The sequence below is a fragment of the Gouania willdenowi genome, chromosome 9 (assembly GCF_900634775.1).
Source record: "Gouania willdenowi chromosome 9, fGouWil2.1, whole genome shotgun sequence".
Classification (NCBI taxonomy): Eukaryota; Metazoa; Chordata; class Actinopteri; order Blenniiformes; family Gobiesocidae; genus Gouania; species Gouania willdenowi.
The window spans coordinates 37030551-37056408 of record NC_041052.1 but is presented as its reverse complement, the minus strand read 5'-3'; the positions used below and the strand labels follow the sequence as shown (position 1 = coordinate 37056408).

At 36.8% G+C, this 25858-nt stretch overlaps 1 protein-coding gene across 1 annotated transcript; it reads left to right on the top strand.

Annotated features, from left to right (window-relative positions):
* Position 1: 1 nt before the first annotated feature.
* On the top strand, positions 2-23566 carry mvk (mevalonate kinase). Its single transcript, XM_028457753.1, has 10 exons — positions 2-311; positions 3653-3800; positions 4195-4339; positions 11116-11271; positions 14122-14225; positions 14309-14354; positions 16300-16390; positions 18335-18454; positions 20164-20317; positions 23267-23566. Exons 1-10 carry the CDS (start codon positions 234-236, stop codon positions 23416-23418), a joined length of 1194 nt encoding a protein of 397 aa, XP_028313554.1. The 5' UTR covers positions 2-233; the 3' UTR covers positions 23419-23566.
* Positions 23567-25858: the final 2292 nt, after the last annotated feature.

Sequence of the window (25858 nt, the reverse complement as noted above, 5' to 3'; positions counted from 1 at the left end):
ATGGCTACTGGCGTGTCTGTTGTGTTTTTCACACGGTGCTCTGCTTAAACGCGTGTGTGTAGACGTTAAGTCAGCACTTTTCTATTATTGCTAGTGAATTGTTGATCTGACGGTGGGCGACTGTTGTTAAAAAGTGGAGATTGGGGGCCTCAGTGGCCACTGTCGGCTCATTACTTGGATTAACGGGGCTCGTCGGTGCTAACACTCACTATTAACGAAGAGCAGGACTAATTATGTCTGTGGAGGAGTTATTGGTGTCTGCACCTGGGAAGGCGATACTACACGGAGAGCATGCAGTGGTTCATGGAAAGGCAAGCAACGCACACGCACATTCATGCTTAAACTGGAGGATATTTATATTCACATGGTAAAAAAAAGAAAATAAAAAAATAGTGGATAAATAAAATATGTCGGATATCCTCTACTTTTGTCACCTTGTTATTGTGTTTAGTCTGCTAGACACTTTTCTGTTTAAAGTAGTGGTGGGACTCGATTAAAAAAAAAATAAAAAATAAAAAAAAAATCTAAGTAATTTGACTTTGTCATCAATTAATCTCGATTAATCATTCTAAACTAATCGCCGAAGAATATTTGACACGAGAAGCATCGTTTTTCAATTGAAATTGATTTTGGTATTTGACTGAATCAATGAAAACAATAAAATTAACTTAAACAATTAAATTGTTTTTAGGCCATGGCTAGTGATACGGTAACGTATGAATAGTTTTAGTCTATTCATACGCAGCGCCCCAGTTTAGGTGGCGTGATAGATGCACCACGTGACTTAAAGTTCCGTCAGTTTTACTTTAGCTCATATTTATTTTTAGCTACCACGTTAACCCTTTTCTTTTAGCCCTAACCCAGGAAATACTCTAAAATGTTTATTTTTTTTGTATATGTATTTTTAAAGGTGGAATTTGCCATGTTAAATATGTTAAAATGAAAAAAATATGACAAAAGCAGGATTCGAAACCACGTCAGCAGAATCAAGAATTCTTGAGTCAGGCGCCTTAAACCACCCGGGGGCTATTGATACGTTTCCGTATCAATAGACACTTGTTTTTTTATTTTAATTGTGTGTGCTAACATAATGTGCAATATGAATAAATAATATTATGAATGCATTGTTTACAAAACACAAACCTAAATTTAAAAAAGTTATATTCATGCTTTTTAGGATTTTTTTTTCGTAAACTTTCCAAAACAAATGTGTTTCTGTTAGGGATGTAACGATTCACTCAACTCCCGATACGATTCAATTCACGATACTGGGTTCACGATGCGATTCTCTCACGATTTATTTTACAAAATGTGAATGCAGACAAATATTCCTTTATTTTTTTGGGGGGGGGAAAAAACCGTACTATTTTCATTTTATATTTAATTGTCAAAAGAATCCCTTGATGAACTATTCAAAACAATGCAATTTAACTAAAAATAAATCTTGAATGAAATAAATAAAGGAATAATACAAATGAAGAAGAAGCCTATTAATTTAAATTCTGGTTCTATAGTAAACAATGCAAAACTACAAAGTAGTTCTTTTTCTTTTTAAAAGTGCAACTGAAAATGTATTTTGTGCACTGTATTTACGTCAGATATTTGTTTGGACCAGCAGAGGGTGCTGGTAACCCAGTGGTCGTTTGGGATGCAGATATCCTTGCAGTGAAGAAAAGCTATGCTAGCAGACAGAGCTAATAGAAAAACATAACTTTTACAGATATTCACGTAATATTACAGATATTCTTTCATTTGATTTCATTGATTTTTAACTGGCTTACGATTAATCGTTGCATCCTTAGTTTTTGTGTATTAAAATAAAAAAACACTTAGTACAGGACATTCCAGAGATGTGGAAACTGAGTAAAATAGTTAGAATATATGTGCTATGAAATAGACAGAGCAACTGATGAAGCTGATGAATTTAGTCTGAAATAGTCTTTCTACATAGCGGTTCATAAGTTGGGTCAGAAGATGCTTAATGTAGCAGCACTTCTAGCCCCACCCACTTTTTCTACCACAGAGAGTGGTCAACTGTCCATTACAGTCATTTATTCACTGACTTATTAATTTGAACCCTGTCATCTTGTCCAGTATGGATTGGAGTCTGTCCGTCTTAGCTGCTACATGTTTAGCAGCTAGCACGGACGTATGAATAGTCTCACGATATGACTATATTGAGGTGGTAGCAGGGTCTGTATGAGCTCCAGTTATCTGCAAACTCTTTCATGCACGATTTGCACACAACTGGGATTTTGTTTCCTATCCAGTTTTTTTTTTATTTAAAAAAAAACAAAAAACTATCGCCCACGCAGCACAGCAACGTTTATGGTTTTCCTGTTTCTTGTGTTGTGGTCTGTGCATCAGTCTTATATAGGGATGTAACGATTAATCGTAAGGCAGTTATAAATCGATTCATAGGTATCACGGTTGATATCGATTTTCTGAAAATTGAATCGCAGTACTTTTTTTAACCAGCAGAGGGCGCTATCCACAAGTGTAGGCGGCGGGCGGAGTCTGCTAATACTTTCTTTCTGGCCGCCTTCTACTCTTAAATATGTAATAAATGATTCATTACCCTTAAGCACCGAAAGAATATCTGTAATATTACTTGAATATCTGTAAAAGTCACGTTTTTCTATTAGCTCTGTCTGCTAGCATAGCTTCTCTTCTTTACTGCAAGATATCGGCATGCCAACCGACCACTGGGTTACCAGCGCCCTCTGCTGGTCCAAACAAATATGACGTAAATCAGTGTAATCACGTTTTTTTTTTTTTTTTTTTTTACAGTCCAATTGTTAAGGCACAAAATACATTTTCAGTTGCACTTTTAAAAGAAAAAGAACTATTATGCAGTTTTGCATTGTTTATTATAGAACCAGAATTTAAATTAATAGGCTTCATTTTCATTTGTATTATTCCTTTATTTATTTCATTCAAGATTTATTTTTAGTTAAATTGCATTGTTTTGAATTGTTTATCAAGGAATTCTTTTGACAATGAAAAATAAAAGGAAAATAGTACAGTATTTTCTAGTTTTTTTTTCCCAAAAAAAAAATTTGTCTACAGTCCCATTTTGTAAAATAAATCGTGAGAGAATCGTATCGTGAATCGAATCGTATCGGGAGTTGAGTGAATCGTTACATCCCTAGTCATATATGTATACAGGAACTGGTGAAATGAGAATGGTTCCGTGCTGTTTGGAGTGCATTTTTCTGTAATTATTTAATCACAATTCAATTAGTTTAAAGGCTTCAGTTGCCAACATTTAGACTTTTCTACATAGTAAATCTGAGTGTCATAATACCTTATGAATTCAGATAACAAAAAGCAGATATAGTACTTTTGTTTATATCTAAGGTCATGTAAATATTCGTGCAGTTTTCAAATAATTACTAGACCTTTAATATTTATAGAACTGGTGCAATAATACTGATGGAGTGCTTGATTGTATCAGTCGCGGTCGCCTCCACATATAGAAATACAGTATCTTTATAATGAATTAAGATCTTCAAATTCTCTCGGCAAGGCAAATGTATTTGTATAGTGCATTTCATACACAAGGCAACACAATGTGCTTAAAGTAGCGCTTAAGTATCAAATACGGTAATTTTATGAAGTGCTTCATCATCAATGCTTTTTTTAATGACAGGTGGCTCTTGCTGTGAGTCTAAACCTCAGAACGTATTTGCGACTCAAGGCCACCACGACGGGCAAAGTTTCCATCAACCTTCCCAATATCGATACTTTTGTCTGCTGGGACCTTTCTGAACTCCAGCCTCTGACTCAATATTTCCGTGGTAAGAGATATTCTAAATAAATTTCTGTTTCATAATATTTACATGGAATCCAATATAAAGGTGTTTATTTGCTCTGTACATGCAGGTACATTTGTGTCTTCATTATTCAAACAAAGAAAAAGTTGCTTCAATCAAAACAAAATCTTCATTTCAATTATAAAACACTTTTTTCAATCAAAGACAAATGTGTTAAAATAAGTTTTTGGTGTCAAATTTTTACTTCCTTTTATACGCTTTTTTTTTTTTTTTTTGAAGGAAAAATGTTTTTTTATTGAAGCCACTTTTTCTTTGCTTGAATAACAAATCTGCCTCCATACCTGTACAGATTTGTTCTTTTTTTGCACTCTCACAGTTGATGTTTTGTGTTGTTTGTTTTCTAACTTGCTGTTATTAGGGAAGCGGGATGAGATTCAACGCGTCGATGGGGAACTTGTGCGGATTCTACGGAAATTTGTTGGCGCAACAAATGAAAACTTAGATTCCTGCGACATGGCCATTTTAGCCTTTCTATATATTTATTTCTTACTGTTCGCATCAAGGTGAGGTTTTAATGCTTTTATTTCTAATCATAATATTGCTCATTGTACTCAAAATGCAGATACACATATTTACACCATATTTATTTCCTATGCATTACCCTGAGGTGTGAATAGTTTTTAAATAAAAGTAAAATCATTTAAAAGACAAATAGCACATTGTGTGCTTCTTGTCTATCAATCCCATAAATTGGAACATTGCTTTGTTATGGCAATTATTATATTAATCATCATATCATCAAATGTGTGTTCATGTGTACAATTTGTCATGTGTTTATACACGATGACTGCATTATATCGTTGTACTTTTTAACAGAGACGTTGCTTCTTTGCCGAGTCATGTTAGATTAGATTACCCGCAGTACAGACAGATTGCTGTATTCACAGTGCCAGGGACAAACAGTCTCTGCTGAAGGTCTCATACCAAAGTTCTGATAAACAGAGCTCTGTAACAGTGCCTAGGTATAAGATGACGTGTTTCTTGTTTTATGCCCTTCACAGGGTTTAGATGGCCGACTCACATTCTTTCACCTACGCACACAGATAAGCTGCATCTGACCAAGGCCAAACACAGACTCACATGTGGACTCACATGCAGATACACACACACACACACACACACACACACACACACACACACACACACACACACACACACACACACACACACACACACACACACACACACACACACACACACACACACGCACACACACACCAACTGACGCACACACATTATCAAGACAGATATCATTAGGGGTGGGAACCTCTGGGTACCTCACGATACGATGCAATACAAAGCTCACGATAACGATTATCTCACGATATGACGATACTGCGATTATCGATATATTGGTCAGAAATTAATCTACGATAATCTGTGACATAAGAAAAAAAAAAAGATTAAGTGAAAATATGCAATTTTTATTTTACATCTCTGAAAGACAATAAATTGAAAAAGTGTCCTATGAACAGTGACACTATTTTAGTGCAACATTTCTGTAAATAAGTGTCAACATACCAATGTAAACAAACAAGTATCTCCAATAGTGCTTTCTGTAAACAAAAAATAGGGTCTTTCTTACCAGTGACACCATTCTAGTGCAATATTCCAGTAAACAATATATTGGTTCCTTCAACAAACAGTGCCAAAATTTCTGTGAAGACGTACCTGCACATTTTAGTGAAAAAGCAGAAAAGGTTTTAAAAATAAATAAGTAAATAAAATAAAATAAAAATCAATACTTAGCGGGAGCATATTGATAATCGATCATGCGGAAAAATATCTCGATATACTATATCGCCGTATCGAGATATCGTCACACTCCTAGATACCATTGCTCCAACGTCTCCACTGTTGGGGGCATCCGACCCCCTCCTTTTCCTCTCATCAGGGTAGGACTTTTCTCTATCTGTATAAAGTTTAAGCTGAGGAATTTTCCAGTTAGTTGGCGGCCGCTTGCCCTTCCTACAGGATGGAAGATAGGGCTGGGCGATATATCGAATATACTCGATATATCGCAGCTTGTAGTCTGTGCGGTGTTGAAAATGACCATACCGTTAAACTCGCGGACTTTTTTTTTTTTTTTTTTTTTTTTTTTTTTTTTTTTTTTTAAATATCTTAGTGGCATTATGCACAAAAGGTGCACTTAAATTTAGTGTTGTTTTGAAATGTCATCTTAAGGACAACATGCACAAAAGGGCACTATTTGTTTTAAAATATTGTAGTGGCATTATGTACAAAAAGTGCACTTTAATTTTGTGTTTTGAAATGCCATGTGAGTTGCATCCTGCACTAATGTCTTGTTTTGAAATGTCTCTGTGACAATTTTGCACAGAACGTGCACTTTCTGTTGACAATTTTATGTTTGAGCCACTCACTGTTTAATAAATACAGTTATGTCAACTTTGACTTAGTTGTGATATCCCCTTTTTTGCATGAAAGTTTAAAATTGGCATATATTAATGCAGTATGATCAAGAATGTTTTAATGTAGACATATAGAATCATCATACTGGTGTGATTTTGTGCATCAAAGTGTTAATTCAAGGGTAATGCAAAATATCGAGATATATATCGTGTATCGTGACATGGCCTAAAAATATCGCGGTATTTATAAAAGGCCATATCGCCCAGCCCTAATGGAAGACCTTTCTTTGTACTCTTTTTCATTTAGTTTATAATAAATCCTTTTTTATAAAATTGTCATGCTTTGACTGAACTTCATCATTCAACCAGAGCATAAATCATGTTTCCAAATGAGGGCAACTGCAAATTTGCTCTGACAGCCTTTAGACACAATCCCAGCTTTCCAAATAAAAAGAAACCATCCAGCAACAGGACATAATGGCTGTGTTTGAAATGTCATACTAACTTACTACTCATACTAAATTCGAGGTCAAAATGAGTAGTGCGTTCACATTTGATGGTATGGAAAGATTAAGTATGCATACTAGATTGGGACATTTTAAGTATGCACTGTGGGCACACTAGTTCAGCCATTCCATGATGCATTGCGTGCGGAATATAAAATCGTCCTGGGATCAAATATCCCCTTTTCAAAATTTGGATCTGACCTAGATGAACTCAGTTGAGAAACCAACCCGACATAACTGAGTCAAATTTCATAAAGATCAGTCAATGACGAACCAAGATATGCGTTTTTGAGATTTCGCCAATAATGACAGATATTAATTTTTCTATTTTTTTGAAATGATCCAGAATCAGTAAATTGATCCGAATCCTTTCCAAAATCTAATGGAATCTTCCATGGTGTAAGGCCTATCTTTTGATTAAAATGTTTTCAAAATTTGTTTAGTACATTTAACGTAATTCTGTTAACAGTCAAACAAGCAAATGAATAAATAAACAGAGGGGAATATATGACCTCTTTATAAATGCAGATAAAGTAGGCTTTTTAATGCTCTCCATTTAAGGCAGGGAGGTCAAACTCTATTCGTTCAGGTGCCAAATATGGATCAGTTTGATCCCAAGTGGACCGCAAATTTTAGGAGGAAAAAAAAAACAATTTTAACGTTAATTGTGCAGTAGTTTTTAATATCAGTCCCTGTCGGATCTTCACTTCAAAAATTCTTGATTTTGTAACCAATTTTTGTTTAATTTAGAGGAATTTTGTGGAATTGTTTGTAAGAAGTTTCAAGATTTGTGGAAAAATGTAGTTATTTCCACAATTTGCAATTAAAAATGACTGCATTCGTGTGATATAAACAAAGAGTTTCATTAAATTGGGGAATTTGAGATATCTACAACCGGATTATTTAGTAATTTACACAATAATTCATGTTCTCTCTGTCTCTTGCGGGCCGAATTGGATGCTCTAGTCTAAAGGGCCGCCGGGCCTTGTGTTTGACACGAGTGATTTTAGGCAATGAAAAGCTCCCGTTTCAGTGAGCTTTAAGATACTCACCACCTGTACATAGTAACTTGCAATGTTGGGAGAGAAAGTTTCTCAGGAACATTTTTATCAGTAGAACATTTTGTGCTATGTGTTAATAAATGTACCCTCTGCTCTTGTTTATTTTCCTGGCTGTGTTTAAGACAGAAGAGAGGGTCAGTGGAATGGCGATCAGTCATATATGCAAGTTTAACATGTCCAATAATTCCCTGTTAAATTAGCAAACTGCTCAATATTGACTTGGAGAAGCCGTGGACAAAGGGAGCTCGTCTGCTGGATGCTAAATGTCCTCAGTTACCATGGAGGATGCTCAGAGACATGAGAGCAGCAGGTTGTGCTGTGCTGTGGTGGTGTGTAATCTGTGCTGACAGAGCTTGGAGAGGTGATGCTTTCTGACAGCGTCGCCACTAATGAGAGTCTGGCACTGGGCCACCCTGCACCCTTTTACTAGTCGGGATGTGTTTGCTGTCGAGAGAAGAGCCAGACACTTACGTTTCAGTTCTCTCCTTTCTGCTCAGAATCAGCGTCCCTCACTGAGGTTGACAGATGTGATGAATTGTAGAAAATGTCAGTGATTCCCAAGCTTTTCACAGTCTTGTGTCCCTTCAGGCCTTTAAACTGAAGCCATGTACCCCCTCCTCCTGCACATTAAAAACATAATAATGTAATGCAGGGGTATCAAACTCTTTTTGTTCAAGGGCCACGTATGACCTGAAGTGGGCCGGACCAAAATAAAATCATATTTTTGTGAAGGAAAAAGCACCAATTCAAGAAATCACTAAATGTTAGGCAATTGGTCAAAAACTCCTTGACATTGCAACTAATTTTCTGGAAATCTGCTATGTAATTTGCCAGAATTCTATGGGATAATTGGCAAGAATTTTCCAGGTTTTTGTAAATTGTGTTTTAATTTGACTGTAAATATTGTAGTACTGCAACCATCATCGTATTTCATCTACAACTTAAGTCCTGTTTTGCTGTATTTTGTAGTTTAAACAATCTTCTTGTCATATGTGATGTAATGTCATATACAATGTAGCCCTACAGTGAAATGATGTAATGTCATATACAATGTAGCCCTACAGTGAAATTTGTCTCTGAATGTTACTTATCCTGTTGAGGAATAATATATAATAAAAAAAAAAGTATAATAATCTGTAAGCGCACAAAAACAAAACACCTTATTCAGAATTATTACTTGATTTATTTAATTAATTAACCTTCAGTGAGAAAAATCTACTTCTTTTGGGGTGGGGGAAAAATAAATCTACCAAACATACAGTATGTTTATTTGAACGTATGTGAGTAATACAACATACCATATTCATCACCCTGAAACTGAAATACATCTCGCTACAACTTTAATGAGAAGGTCGAGGCAAGGCACATTTATTTGTATAGCGCATTTCATACACGAGGCAATTCAATGTGCTTTACATGATCAAAAATTGCAATAGAAAACATCCAACAGCTTAAAACTCAATAAGAATGTTTATAATCAACAGTAAAAACATTAAATCAACAATTATATGATTAAAATCTCCTTCTCAGTCATACGCAGTAGAGAAGAAAAAAAAAGAGCTTTTAACTTGGATTTAAAAATGTTCCCATTAGATGGGCTCCTCTATCTGACCTGTGTCCATAGATCTGAGAGACCTACTGGGTTCAGACCTGACTAACATCTCACTGATGTATTCTGGACCAAACCCATTCACAGATTTATACACCAGCAGCAGAACTTTAAAGTCTATTCTGATGCTGACTGGGAGCCAGTGTAAAGACTTTAAAAGGTTGAGGTTAAGAGGATGGTAAATGGACTTGATTTATTCCGATTCTCAATTTCGATTCCTGTTCTAAATGTTCCTGCTAACTAAACAAAATGAAAGGTGAAGTGAAAGTAGTTGGTGCTTTTTATTATTTAGGAAACTATTCTATTTGTGTGCTTTTTTTCAGATTTTGAGGGACAAAGTTCTGCTGTTTATTATTAGTGTATTGCGTTCCTGGGTGTTCAGAACACAAGGTCAGGTACACGTTGGACAGGTCATCAGAGCAGCACAGGACCAACACCAAAGAGCAAACAATCAAACACACGCACACATGCACACGCACATCCACTCCTGAAGTCAGCAGAGACGTGTCAGCTGCTCACAAACAAGCTGTTGGTCGATTCTAGGAAACAAACGTAAATGGATAAAAACCCACCAGCACTCGGGAAGAACCTGTAAATGACTGTTGAGCGTACACTACACACCAACACTTTTAGCCGCGAGGCAGCACATAATTGGCATCACAGACTGTCACATCTTGCTCAGTCTTTCTTTTTTTTGATTGATTTTATTTTATTTCAAACATGAGCACAACAGCAGTGTATCTACCACAATGAGAAAATTATGATAACAATTAAAAAATAATAAATCAAAGAGAATAAATGGTTACAGAAATCCTGCATGTGAAGCCTGTACATGTTTGGAAACAAGCAAGTATTAACTTTTATGATCCTAACCCTTGTAATATCTAGTACTATACATGGACTTGATTTTATATAGCACTTTATCACCACACTGAAGCAGTCTCAAAGCACTTTACATATCAGCTCATTCACCCAATCACTCTCACATTCACACACCAGTGGGACAGGACTGCCATGCAAGGCACTAGTCGACCACTGGGAGCAACTTAGGGTTCAGTGTCTTGCCCAAGGACACTTTGACACATAGTCAGGTACTGGGATCGAACCCCCAACCTCTCGATCAGAAGACGACCCCCTGGTAGATCTTCAATCTTCACTTCAATCTTCTTGAAGTGTGTGTGTGTGTGTGTGTGTGTGTGTGTGTGTGTGTGTGTGTGTGTGTGTGTGTGTGTGTGTGTGTGTGTGTGTGTGTGTGTGTGTGTGTGTGTGTGTGTGTGTGTGTGTGTGTGTGTGTGTGTGTGTGTGTGTGTGTGTGTGTACACACACACATTCAGTGATATACATTTATATAATTATACAATTCATGTAATCCACTATACATTCATCTGTCCACACATACATAAGTATATACACACCTAAATACAATTTTCCCAAGTTAATTTTGTCCTGTAAGTTATAAGTCTCAGCCTTTTCAATAAATAGTTTCTGAATATTTATGGGAGAAGTTGTTGTGCTTTAAATGCTATTTGACTTGTTTGAAAAGCTACAATTTTTGCTAATGGAAGTCATTTTGATTTATTGAATAGTGGCTCAGTGTAAATATCCGGTATTATGAACATAACGTATTGCTCGTTTTGGAAGTGAAACTAATGTTTGTAATCTTGTTTTGTAATTATTTCCCCCAAACATCTGCACAGTATGTGAGTTGTGGTAAAACTATTGTTGTTTTTCCAGTGAGCTGCCCAGTCTGACGGTGAGCGTGTGGTCCGAGCTGCCCACCGGAGCGGGCCTGGGCTCCAGCGCCGCCTACTCCGTGTGCTTAGCTGCAGCTCTGCTGTGTTTGAGCCGAGTCATTCCCACTCCTCTGAAGGAGTGCGATCACACAGCCAGGTGAGGAAGTCCACGGTTTCAAAGATCTCTATTAAACGTGGATGTCTGAGCAAAGGACTTTTTAAATGAAACAGGCTTTGGCTCAGGGATGGATGAATGATGGGAAATGGAAACGGTTAATGCCTAAATAGTACAAAATTACTGAAAGTATCACTCCTTACATCTTGGAAGCCCTGATGACTTCTAACCCTTTTAAAACAGTATAAAGCTGAAGATCTAATATATTAGTAAAGTTATATGAAAATTTGGTCTAAGTTGTAGCTTTTTGCCTTTTTGATAACAATTGATTTCTATTTACATTTATTAACCAGTATAATCATCCTGCCATGATGTAAAGGCAGGCATACACTGTGCGATTTTTGGCCCATTTTGAGCCATTTTCAATTATTTTGTGGGATTGTGCGAGTCTCTGCTAGATCGTTTGTCATGCATCGTGTAGTATACATGGGGTCATGAGAAGCGGATAACCTCACAACCAGCTCCTGATCAGCAATCGTAGGTCATAAGGAAATCAAACATTTGAAATCCAGTTGCTTCTTGTATATCACAGTTGAAGCAGTGCCACGGACCGGCTTACCTTAAACTCTCAACTGTGCATTCACAAACACCGTAGGACCGCTGTAAAAGTGACGGACCGTACTGCCAACGTCTGTCCAGCCAGTTCCTGGTCCATCACATCGCTGTCTTTTCTTTTTTTTTAAAAGCTCTTTTTGCGGAGATTTGCAAGTGCCGCTTCACTACTACTACTACTACTTCTTCTTCCTCTTCCTCTTTCTTCTCCTCCTCTTTCTTCTCCTCCTCCTCCTCCTTCTTCTTCCTCTTCCTCTTCCTCTTCTTCCTCCTCCACCATTGCATTTCCGGAAACAAGACCCCAACGTGTCGTGTATGAACGTACAGTGTGAGCAGTCAGATCGTGTCGGTCCGTACAGTGTGAGAACATTACTCGTGAGCTGCAAACATTCGGGCTCTGCACTTGAGTCGCACAGTTTGAACTGGAGCTGAGTACAATGATTCAAAAAATTGCACAGTGATTCCCAGCCTTAACATCCACCAAGCCCTGTGTGTAATGCCCCCAAAAGATTAGTTTTGATTGGTTCATTTTTGTCCCACCTTTTAACACACGTGTAAAACTTGTGAACTTTGGCTGTGTTCGAAATGTCACATTCCATACTATACACGACAAACTCAATGAGTACCGGTATATACTGTCTACTATATACTATAGGTATGAGTAGGATGATGTACGTTCCTACCGATGTATACTTCCAAGTTTCCCAAGATGCATTTCAAACCTACAATGATAAAAACCTGAAGCACACTGAGACTAAATATCTCTGTTGATTCTCCATCTTTAAAAATTCTGAAAACATTTTAAGTGAGAAAGTGACCAAGTAGAATGTCAACATGTGCTCATTTGATCCATGAAACTCCCATTCATTGTGCTACTGTCAAAACTTCTAGTTAACTTCAAAATAAGATCCCTATTTACTGCTATTTAAGTGTTAAAAATCTAATAGAAGACAAGAAGAGATGCTTTTGTTTTGAAAAGGGGATGTTTACTTTTTAGCTTAAAGCCGTTCCCAGGACTATTTTACGTTCCGCTTTCAATGCATCATGGGGCGGTTGAGTATGACTGGTTTGCTCACCGTGCATACTTCAAAAATGTCCCCATATAGTATACATCTGAGTAGGGATGTAACGATTAATCGTAAGGCAGTTAAAAATCGATTCATAGGTATCACGGTTGATATCGATTTTCTGAAAATTGAATCGCAGTACTTTTTTTAACCAGCAGAGGGCGCTATCCACAAGTGTAGGCGGCAGGCGGAGTCTGCTAATACTTTCTTTCTGGCCGCCTTCTACTCTTAAATATGTTTATAAATGATTCATTATCCCTTTAACACCGAAAGAATATCTGTAATATTACTTGAATATCTGTAAAAGTCACGTTTTTCTATTAGCTCTGTCTGCTAGCATAGCTTCTCTTCTTCACTGCAAGATATCTGCATGCCAGCCGACCACTGTGTTACCAGCGCCCTCTGCTGGTCCAAACAAATATGACGTACATTTTTTTTTAAAAGTCCACTTGTTAAGGCACAACATACATTTTCAGTTGCACTTTTAAAAAGAAAAAGAACTATTATGCAGTTTTGCATTGTTTATTATAGAACCAGAATTTAAATTAATAGGCTTCATTTTCATTTGTATTATTCCTTTGTTTATTTCATTCAAGGTTTATTTTTAGTTAAATTGCATTGTTTTGAATAGTTTATCAAGGAATTCTTTTGACAATGAAAAATAAAAGGAAAAAAGTACAGTATTTTCTAGTTTTTTTCCCCAAAAAAAAATTTGTCTACAGTCCCATTTTGTAAAATAAATTGTGAGAGAATCGTATCGTGAATCCAGTATCGTGAATCAAATCGTATCGGGAGTTGATTGAATCGTTACATCCCTACATCTGAGTATTTCTCGTATACTCAATCTTTCCATACTGTCTAATGTGAACGCACTACTTACTCATTTTAACATCAGACTTAGTATGAGTAGTATGTTAGCATGACATTTCAAACGCAGCCTTGGTTTGATGGTCAGCCTTGCATTGAGTTCTGAGTGTGCCACTGTATGTCTATTTCTTTGATATTATATTTTTTTTAATTGCGCAAACTAGATATATGAAAATAAATTCAATTGAATAATATATGAAAAAATATACATATAAGTTTAATCAATAATTTATTAATAATTAATGAAGTGAGCCATAAATCTTAGTTATGCTGAGGCTAGTTTTTGTGAAAGATGTTGATGTAATTGATTTTTGAGGAGTGATCTTTCTTCGTATAACTGCTGCAGGTGGTGTCAGGAGGACTTGGAGCTGATTAACAGCTGGGCCTTCCAAGGGGAGACCATTGTCCACGGTAACCCTTCAGGGGTTGACAACGCTGTGGGAACATGGGGTGAGGAAGTTCAACAATACCCTTCCCCTCCACCTACTGTGACGGACATGTCAGTTTGACTATTTCACTTTCTCTTAATGCAGGTGGCATGCTAAGATTCTTGGCTGGAAAGATAATACCACTGAACAGGTAAATAATGAATGTTGATAACCATTTGACTTTTCATTACAGCTGCTGCGGACAATTTTTTATTTTTTTTTTTATCTGATAAAGACACAGTGTAGGCCTCATAGATCAATTTAACAAAGATCATTTACACACAACAGGGATGCCCAGAAGCGTAGGCGGCGGGCGGAATTGCCTACTACTCTCTTTCTGACCGCCTACTACTCTTAAACATGTTCATGAATGATTCCTTAGCCCTTTAGCACTGAAAGAATATCTGTAATATTACGTGAATATCTGTAAAAGTCAGGTTTTTCTATTAGCTTTGTCTTCTAGCGCGTAGCATCTCTTATTCACTAAATAGCTGCATCCCAACCAAACAATGGGTTACCAGTGTTCGGTTGGGATGCTGACCAAAATAAATATCTGGCGGCTGCAACTGAAGGAAAACAATCATTCTCTCTAAACATTTCTAATAACATAATAAATCTTAACATTCACAACATTACTGAATTCAACTAAATTAAATATATTTTTATCTTTAAGAAGGATTCAATATAGAAAAGAGTCGCTGGTAAGAATAATTCACAGACCAAGTTTGAAAAAAAGTAGATTTTGAAGGGGTTTTTAATTCTTCTCTATGGAATTGAACATGTATTTTTTTTTAAACATTCATGATTAATATCATAATGAATCATGAATTAAAAGTCCTTAAAAGTTACAAAAATCACAAATGTAAAGGTATACGTAAGTGTGTATGTATATATTATGAATGTTAATGTGCTTGTGTTAGATATATTATGAATATTAATGTGCATTGATACAACTAAATATATTACCAACACCAACTACAAGCAAGCCATGCAAAAATAATGTTAATCATGCAGATATGTTACAGTGCCACTAAGAGACCCCCTAGATGTCACGCGTCATTGGTGCGCAGCGGCGGCAACTCCCGGCGAGTTTAAGCTTTCTACTTTTTTTTTAAGCCTACTACTTTTTATTCTAGACACCTCTGACAAAAAAATTTAAAAGGTTTAAATTGCTGCACGAAAGTTTGTTTTTATCTCTCCAGCAAGTTTATTTTGTCTTTAGAAAAAACGGGGTACTTGAGAGAGAGAGACAGAGGAAAACTAACAAATGAAAGCATTAAAGATATGGGGGTTTAGAACGTTTATTTTTAGTTAAAAATTATATTCATACTAATGATTACCAGCAACTCACAGAATGACAACAAAAATACACAAGATCACAAAAATAACAGAGAAACATACAAAAAGACACAAGAAACAACCAAACCACACCATAAACTCAACATGAACTGAAAATACAAAGGTCAGTCTTGGTCCCACATCAGGAGGGAGATAACTAAATAAATCTTTTCAGGAGGCACTAAATACTGTTTAATTCAACTTATTTACAAAATGAGATTCTTTAAAATGTGTTATTACTCATTAATTCCATCATTATGATCTATAGATGTTTTTTCCACAGAATTCTGAGCAAAATGTTATAGTCGGACAAAGGGGGTACTTGGATTCAAAAATTAGAGAAAGGGGGTACTAGAGCCAAAAAATGTCTACTACTGCCGTAGACAGATGCATAGAAGTGTTTTTACTTCATTCTTACCTCCAATTCAACAGCTTCACCCACTCTGCTCTCCTACATTCTCCATGTTGAACGCTCAAAATGTTCATTTCAATAGTGCAGTCTCAGCCACGTCTGCACATGCTCACATTGGCGCTGCAATCTGAGTAAATTCCCCAGTTAAGGAAACAACCCCAACAAAGTCTTTAGCCCCCTTTATTCGAGATGTTAGTAAATCTGCCCCTATGTCTTTATCTGATATAAAAAAAAAAAGTATCTCCTCCAGCAGCTTTAAAGGTTCAGCTGGTGTTTCTGAGGGTCATGGTAATTATGTTGTCAAGTTAAAAAAGTGCCGCATGAATCTTTGTGTGTTTACCTCCAGAGTGCCATTATTAAGAATCCTCCTCACTAACACTAAAGTACCACGTAGCACCAAGGTTCTCGTTGCTCGACTGAAGGACAAAATGAACAAGGTAGGAAATGGTTTCCTTCTCCTCCTCCTCCTCTTTTGTGTTACCTGCTCTCGCTATAGTAGAAAAACATGACGGGTAATCCTCAGAGTGGAGTGCATTAATATAATATTAAAATGAAACTCTTCATTAGCACCCTTGTGTGCTGTTGCCATGGTGATATCAGCAGGTGAGCAGATTCCTGCCTTAGACGGGGACCCATCCCCTACAGTGTGGTGATCATTCAGGTTCATCGGACAATGTTTGAATAATGAGGATTTAAAAAAACCAAAAACTTTCAATTTATTGTTACATAGGGTTAGGGTATTAACATTTTTGTTAAAGTTCCATGGGAACTTAAGCTCAGGAATTTTGGGAATATTTAAAAATCTAAACTTTTCATGAGAATTATTTATTGTAATTAACTGGAAATTGGAAGTGAGTTTAAATAACTCATATATGCTGAACAAATCTACTGATCAATATATTTTCATAGCGCTTTGAGATGACATTTGTTATAATTTGCACTCTACAAATAAAGTTGAATTGAGTCAACTGTGGACCAGCTCTACACCCTCAGCAGGGTCCTTGAGTGTGCATGGGAGTTTGCCCAACCAGTCCACATGTGTTCTGTGGACTTGGAGAAGGAATTCTACCATTTCCATCAGGGATTACTCTGGGGGGGTTCTCTGGCAATATGGCGTATAGGGGCCGTCCATTCACTGTTCAACCGGAGTCAGAGCTCGGTCCGCCTTGCCAGTAGTCAGGCTGACTCATTTCCAGTGAGGGTTGGACTCCTCCAGGGCTGCCTTTTGTCAATGATTCTGTTCATAACTTTTATGGACAGATTTTCTAGGTGGAGTCGAGGGGTCCAGTTTGGTGGCCTCAAGATTGACGGCCTGATGGAGTCTAAAAGGATCACTGGTTTTTGCAGATAACGTGGTCCTGTTTGCTCCATCAGGCTGTGACCTTCAGATCTTACTGGATTGATTGGCAACTGAGTGTGAAGTGGAGTGCCTTCTCTGGGTTGGAGATGAGGCCCTGCCCTACATGGAGGAGTTGAAGTACCTTGAGGTGTTGTTCACACGCCGCGGATCAGTGCGGCGTCTGCACCGATCAGTCGTGGCAAAGAGGGAGCTGAGCCAAAAGGCAACGCTCTCGGTTTACTGGTTGATTTTGGTTCCTACCCTCACCTATGGTGATGAGCTTTGGGTCATAACCGAAAGGGTACAAGCAGCCAAAATGACTTTTCTTCGTAGGGGGGTGAGCTCTCCCTTAGAGATAGGATGAGAAGCTCTGTCATCCAGGAGGGGCTCGGAGTAGAGCCTCTGCTCCCCCACATTGAGAAGAGCCAGATGAGATGGCTCCCGGGATGCTACCCTGGCGAGGTGTTCAGGACATGTCTCTCCAGAAGGAGACCTAGAGGAAGACCTAGGACACACTGGAGAAGCTGTCTCTCAGCTGGCCTGGGAATGCCTTTGGATCCCCCCGTAAGAGCTGGACAAAGTGGCCAGGGATAGGGAAGTCTGGGCCTCGCTACTCAGGATGCTGCCCCTGCGATTCGACTATGGATAAACTGGAGAAGATGGATGATACACTGATCAATGAAAGTCCACCCTGAAATGTGTACTTTGTTTTATGTTTGTATAAACAAAATAAATGTATTAATGCAAAATAATACAATTAGAAACAAAACATATGAACTAGGGTTGCAAAATTGCATGAATGTTCAAAGAGTGGAAACTTTCAGTGGGAATTTAAAGTTAAAAAAACATGGAATTTCCAAAAAATAAAGGTTTTCCCTTAACTGGAATGGTGGGTATATTTGAGAAAATATATTTAATATTTCTGGTCAATTTCTAAAAATAATTTCCAAAAAATGTTCCTGTGAGAAATGAACATGTTCCACCCCTTTGCAGCCTGATGTTACACATGGAATGTTACTTATATTTGTCGTTCATCCTCTAGTTTCCCTCCATTATGACCCCAGTGCTGGACTCAGTCAATGCCATCTCCTGCCAGTGTGAAAAAGTCCTCTCAGAGATGACCAGTCAGCCAATCACAGGAGAGCACTACAACATACTAGAGGTAAATGGTAAATGGACTTGATTTTATATAGCGCTTTATCACCACACTGAAGCAGTCTCAAAGCGCTTTACATATCAGCTCATTCACCCATTCACTCTCACATTCACACACCAGTGGGACAGGACTGCCATGCAAGGCGCTAGTCGACCGCTGGGAGCAACTTAGGGTTCAGTGTCTTGCCCAAGGACACTTCGACACATAGTCAGGTACTGGGATCGAACCCCCAACCTCTCGATCAGAAGACGACCCACTACCACCTGAGCCACCGTGGCTACACTAACACTACACTGTACACACACCCTGTACAGCCTGCTGTGTGCCACTAACTTAAATCTTAGTGGCACACGTTCAACACCATCCTGCACTCACACTTTCTATTCCACTGCATTTCAAAACTGTGGGACTTGATGATTGAATCAAGTCAAATATAATTAACTCTTTTATTAGGATTTTTTGTTCCATGTCGTCTGGTTTCTGCATCATTTTCTTGTCCTTAGCAGACAGGACGGGTCCTCAGGCTACTTAAAGATTTCATCTGTTGTGGGCTCAACAGTTTTCTGATGCTTTTGGCTGTAACAAGTGGTTATTTGAGTTCATGTTGCAATTGTGTAATCTCAAACCAGTTCAGCTCTTTCATTCTGATCTCTGGCTTAAACATGGCATCACACGCTTCCCTTTCCCCCCGTTACTTTTCTTGTCATTGTACCGTATTTTAAAAGCACAAAGCAGCACAGGGTTTTTTTTTTTGTAGTCACATTCCTAGGCGCTCCGATTTTCCATTTCAAATTTTTCCCATTTTCATTTCCGAGTAATTTTACACTTTTCCGTTTTGTTAGCGCTCATTCATCGTCCCCTATTTAGATTCCATTTTTACTAGCTATTAAACTTCCTGAAATCATACCAAACATGCTGAATAGGGTAAATAGTCAACTACTGTTATTAATTTTATGTTTATATGATTCAGATGACCTACAGAAGCCTGGTATGTTCCAAAAAACGTTTAAGTGAGGGCTTGGTCCATTTTGTAAAGCTATTTCCATTTCATTTTGGACGAAATCAACCGTGTGATTTTTCCATTATCTTTTGAACCAGATTATAAGGGGGATTTGACATATATTTTTACACTGAGTAAACTCTCACTCACCTGTTTTCCAGGGAAAAATATAGTGTAAATGTGTGATATTGTCTCCAAACATGCATTTGATCTGTTTCCGTGTCATATTGGGGCCTGATTTAAAATAAAGATGCGGTTTAGATTTTTTCTCTATCTCAACACTTCTGTCACATGCTTCACCCCAAACCTATAAAAATACTGTTCACAAATGAAACAATTTGTAGCTCATAAGCTGTGGAATGAACTACCATTACATGCCTTTTTATTCCTTGGCCTTTAACCCAGTATGAGACTCTGCTCTTGTTTTAGTGTCCTGTGGTATGACATTATTCACTGTTGTGATTAATAATTACATCAGTGTTTATAATTTTTTACTTAGTTTATTTGATTGTTGTGTCGTTGTTTGTATTTAATGTGTACAACACTTTGTGCCAGCTGTGGCTGCCTTATAGGGCTATATAATTAAAGTTGAGTTGAAACATTATATAAAAATTCCAGTGAATAACACACAATTTAACACTATCCTTACATAGAATACTCATCTTTTACAGATGTAACAGTAAATTCTACATTTGACCATGTCTTTTGATGACAGGAGCTGATTGACATCAATCAACACCACCTGAATGTGATGGGTGTGGGACACCCCACCCTGGACATGCTGTGCCGAGTCACATTAGCCAAAGGTCTTCACAGCAAGCTGACGGGTGCAGGGGGAGGAGGCTGTGCCATCACACTTCTTAGACCTGGTATGAAAAACCCTCAGCCTCAATCTGACTTTAGCTTGATTGTGGGCTCTTATTGTCATATTTTAGTTGGTTTTCTGTTTTTAGTTGATGATTAAAGCTTTTTTTTTTTATCAGCTAAAGACGTAGTTTAGGCCTCATAGATCAATAAATCAAAGATCATTTACTCAACATAAAAACTATGTAAAAGGTTGGAATTGGATTCCCGTAGTCGGACGCATCAAAGTGTTTTTACTTTATTCTTCCAGCAAGATTCTTTTAATAATAATATGTTAGGGTTTCCTTTATTCAGACAACTGTTGCTAAGGAAATCCACTCCTGAAGTGTTTCCAGCAAGATTCATTTTGTCACGGAAGTCGAAGAAACTTCAAAGGAAACATCAAAGCGATCAGCAGACATTTCTGATGCCTCAATGCGTTCATTTCATCGCGCATTGATTACTGTTATTCGGTTTTCACCTGTTTTAAAAAAGTCGACTCTAAAGAGACTTCGCACTGTTCAAAATGCTGCTGCCAGACTTTTGACTGGTGCTCCCAGAACAGCCCACATTCTTTCCGGTCTTCATTGGCTTCAAGCTAATTTTTGTATTGAGTTTAAAATTCTAGTCCTTACTTTCCGTGCGATGCATGGTCAGGCCCCTCAATACATCACTGACTTGCTGTGCCCCTACACTTCAGGGCGCACCCTTCTGTCTTCAGGCCAGGGTTTCCTCATAACCCCAAAAACGCATTTTAAAACCCGGGGTGACCTGGCGTTCCAGGCGGTGGCACCAAGACTCTAGAATAGCCTACACCAGTCCCTCCTTGAGCTTGTCTGTGTGGACTCTTTTAAAAAGCATCTGAAGACCGTGCTTTTCATAAAGGCTTTTGGTTAAATTGCTTTTCATTTTTATTATTATTTTTACTGTTGTTCTAAATTATCTTGTGTTTTATTATTCTTTTGTGATGTTGCTGCTGTTGTTTTAATTTCATTTTTGCCTGTACAGCATTTTGTGATTTTATCTGTGAAAAGCGCTATAGAAATAAAATGTTCTAAGTAAGAGAAACCATAACATATTACTTTTTTCTTACTGTGATTTCTTGTTTCTTCTCCAGACAGTGAAGACAGTTATTGGCTTTTGTTCTAGTTAGTTTCCAGTATTCCTCACGATATAACCTTAATCCAAGAACCATCACTCGCTGCCAGATTCAGATCTTTCCATGTGAACGCAAAAATAAACATCTGCCATTGTTTTTCCAGAACTTTCAATCCATTAAATCTCCAGAAATGTGTTGGGAAGTCACTTTGGCAGAGTTTATGGGGCAAACACAAGAAATCGCAGTAAGAATGAAGTAAACAGCTTCTCAAAGGTGGGGTGCGACGGACAGGAGGACATTTTCAATTCATGCCAATCTTATTAATAACCTTTTTTCATTGACAATAAAGATCATTAACTAAACAAAACTCCTACATACAAAGTAATAATGAGAGTCTTAAAATGTAGCAGACATTAAGAGTATTAAATTAATAGACTGCATTAGATGTGGATCGGGAACAATAGGTAACATGGAACTAAAGTTCAAAAATAATGATTGATGTTGGAGCAGAACAATAAACAAACTATTTAAAGCTAACTTGAAAAAATGTATTTCCTTTTTTGTTTTCTTAATCTTTTTATCACAGATTGCGATCATTGTTTTATTATTTTGTGTATTTTTGATTGCTGCACCTTTACATTTCTTTTTTATGCAGGTACTTAGTTTAATTTAGTTTTGATTTATTTATGAAATGTTTCTTTCATTATGAAACATGATGTTACTTTTTCCCTATTAATTTATTTAAATACGTGCACTGAATTTCCTTCTTACGTATCCCTTACATTTGTGATTGTCATAACCCAGTACCCTGGATGCAGGACTTTTAATTCATGATGATCATGATGATCCTGTATGTAAAAAAAAAAAACAAACAAAAAAAATTAATTCCATAGAGAAGAATTAAAAACCCCTTCAAAATCTACTTTTTCAAATTTGGTTTGTGAATTATTCTTACCAGTGACTCTTTTCTTATAAGTAATGTTTATTTAATTTCGTTGAACTCAGTAATGTCGTAAATGTGTGGGATGTTGAGCGAGTCCCTTAACCCCCAACTGCTCCTCAGGGATGGGTCAAATGCAGAGAACAAATTTCATATATGTGTAAACATATATGACAATACATAAAGGTACATAAAGTTTAATTAATTTAAGATTTATTATATTATTGAGGAATGATTGTTTTCCTTCAGTTGCAGCCGCCAGATATTTGTTTTGACCAGCAGAGGGCGCTGGTAACCCAGTGTTTGTTTTTGGGATACAGTTATTCTGTGCAGTGAAGAAATATTAAGATATTCATGTAATATTAACAGATATTATGGGGAGTGGTGGCCTAGTGGGCTTGTAATCGGAGGGTTGCCGGTTCAAGCCTCACCTGGGCCATCACTGTGGGATGTTGAGCAAGTCCCTTAACCCCGAACTGCTCCCCAGGTGCCGCAAAATGGCTGCATCCTCAGGGATGGGTTAAATGCAGAGGACAAATTCCATTAATGTAATAACATTACATGGCCAATTAAAGGCGAAAGCCCCGATTTAATATTCTTTCGGTGCTGAAGGGGTAAGGATTCATTTATAAACATGTTTAAGAGTAAAAGGCGGCCACATCCCACAATGCAATACAAGAACATTTTCCAACAATATCAATAAACCAAGTGTTTATTGTGGAGATCGAAACAAACGTTTGAGTGACAATTTCAACCTTTTTAATCTTTTCTTTGAGCAAATGATCTTAGATTTATTGATCACTGAAGCCTACACTCTATCCTTAAGCCAAGGCTTCAGAAAAGCATCCCCATGGCTTTGTTAAGAGTTATCTGAGTATCTGTTTATTATTATTTTGTGAATGTTGCATTTTCTGATAGTCACTGTTTGTTTTGTAGAAACTCACTCGATGGTCGTCCAGAACATGGTGCAGGACTTAAAAGACTGTGGCTTTGACTGCTGGGAAACGAGCATTGGCGGCCCAGGCGTTCAGCAGCACTCTCCACTTACAGTCAAACAGGAAATAATGGAGATTTTAAACCAGTACTGAGAAGTCTGAGAACATTGTCTCACTGTAGTGGACTAAAGGGACCAAGAGCAATACATGAAGATTAGCCCAACTTTAATATATTTCATGGATTTGTATAAATAATGTGCATTAAAAGCAGGGTTGGAGTAAATTATTATTTAATTTGAATTGTAATCGTAATTGAAAAAACATGTTGCTTTTGTAATTGAGTTCAGATAATTTACTTTGTAATTGTAATTGGCGTTAACATTCTATAGAAACCGTCAATTACAATGTAATTAAACAGAGAACTGGGTCACCATGTTACAGTTCTATGGCTTAAACCAGGGTTGGGTTCAATTACATTTTTCAGTTACAAAATTACGATTTCAATTACCCACGTTCAATTAAAATTCAATTATGATTACGGTGACCAGCATTTTTTCCAATTACAATTAAATCAAATTATTTTTTTTATCCTCAGAAAAGCAATTACAATTACATTCTCAATGATTAAAGTTCAATCACAATTCATCACAATTACTGAGCCTGAAATAAATAACCTAATCATTAACCATTCTCTTGTGTTAGCTTTCTGTTAGCATCTCTCATGCCAACGGGTCCTAAATCAGATGTAAAATACACTAAAAACAAATATGTATCATCTATTTTCTTTCCTATCTATTGGTTACCTTATTTGGCTTTCTAATCAATGAAAGTATAGGTTTTTATATTATGGCTGTTGGCGTTTGAGCCTTTTTTGTGTCAGTATACCCCTTAATTGATTTTTTCTTTTTTTTATGGCAAAATGTGGGAAAGCTTGATATGAAATGTATTTGAATAATTTTTAATCAATTTTTCTTAATTTATAAAAAGTGCTTTTTAAAAAAGATGCAGCTCTAAGTGCTTTTACATATTTAAAAATACACTCACCCTGTAAAAAACCCTATAAAAACAACAACAAAAGATATCAATCCTAAAACTATGAAAACAATAAAATATAAACATTAAAGTTAACTACATATGTGTAGAACTAAATAGAACTGTAACATGGTTCCTCAGTTTTGTGTTAAATTATAGTTGACATGTTTTTTTTAATTTTTTTTTTTACAATTTTCAAGTCAATTACCTAAACTCAATTACTGTTTAATTACGATTGCGACAATAACCTATTTTTATAATTACGCCATAATTGTAATTAATGATCAATTACGCGATTACAATTATCATTGACCCCGTCCCAGGCTTACACACACACACACACACGTCGTTAACAACAATAAAATATCAAGTTTACCTGTTGGTTTTCTTAACTTTTACTATTTAAAAATAATTTTAAATCATAGGGATAAACTGATAGAAAAATACGCTCACACCAAAAATATGAATACCAATATTTTCAATGATTAGGAAGCCCAACGAGGTAACCAAGAGATGAATCAGAATCCTTTTATTGTCATCGTACAAAGTACAAAGTACGATGACATTGCAAATGCTCCCCACACAACATTCAAGTACACTTAAAGAGTCAAGTCAGGACAGACACAGTTATCATAAAAAAACAACATAAGGTATGAAAAAAGTCTGTCAGAGTAAAAGGTTCATCAGTATAAATATTAATCAGAATAAAAGTGCATTGGTATAAACAGTTCATCAACATAAAAGGGATAAATAACTGTTATAGTGTATTTTACAGCTGATTTAAGACATGGATCAAAACCGTTATCGTAAGAGATGCTAACAGAAAGCTAACACAAGAGTTTTTATGTGCTTATTCATTTATTAATTGAACTTTTATTAATTGAGAATGTCATTGTAATTGACTATCAGGGGAAACATTTTCATTTTAATTGTAATTGGAAAAAAATGCAGGTTAACGTAATTGTAATTTGGTTATAATTGAACATAGATAATGGAAGGCACAATTGTAATTTCAGAATGTAATTGACCCCATCCTGATTAAAATATTATAAAACTGCAGAATGGATTTCCTTGATAAGAGCTCATGCACTGAGTTTTTTATCCACCAGGTGGAGTCCTAGTTACACAGATAGAGGCTGTAATGAAAAATAATGTTAGTGTTGCACTGGTGGGATTGGCTTATTCTGCTAAATATGATCATTAGAAACCACTAATGGAAAGATTCTGGGAATATTAGCTTCATTGTCACTCTTTACTCCAATGTTTATGATTTAAAACCTGCAATTGTAAGTTTTTAAAATGCTGTCAGAAATGAATCCTGCAAGTGTTTTACATGTTTGCCACGTTTTTACATTTAAAAACAAGTTTGTTTTTGCTTTTGAAGGATTGGAAATGAGCGACTCCTCTTTGGAGACTGTGGATTAGCTCCAATCACATCCACTGTCCATCTGTGCTATTCACACTCATAAATGCAGCAGCAGCAGTAGCAGCTTTTCCAAATTCCTCTCCACCTAATCGCTCGTCCTCCCATGCATTGCAAAAAAACCCCAAATATTCAGCA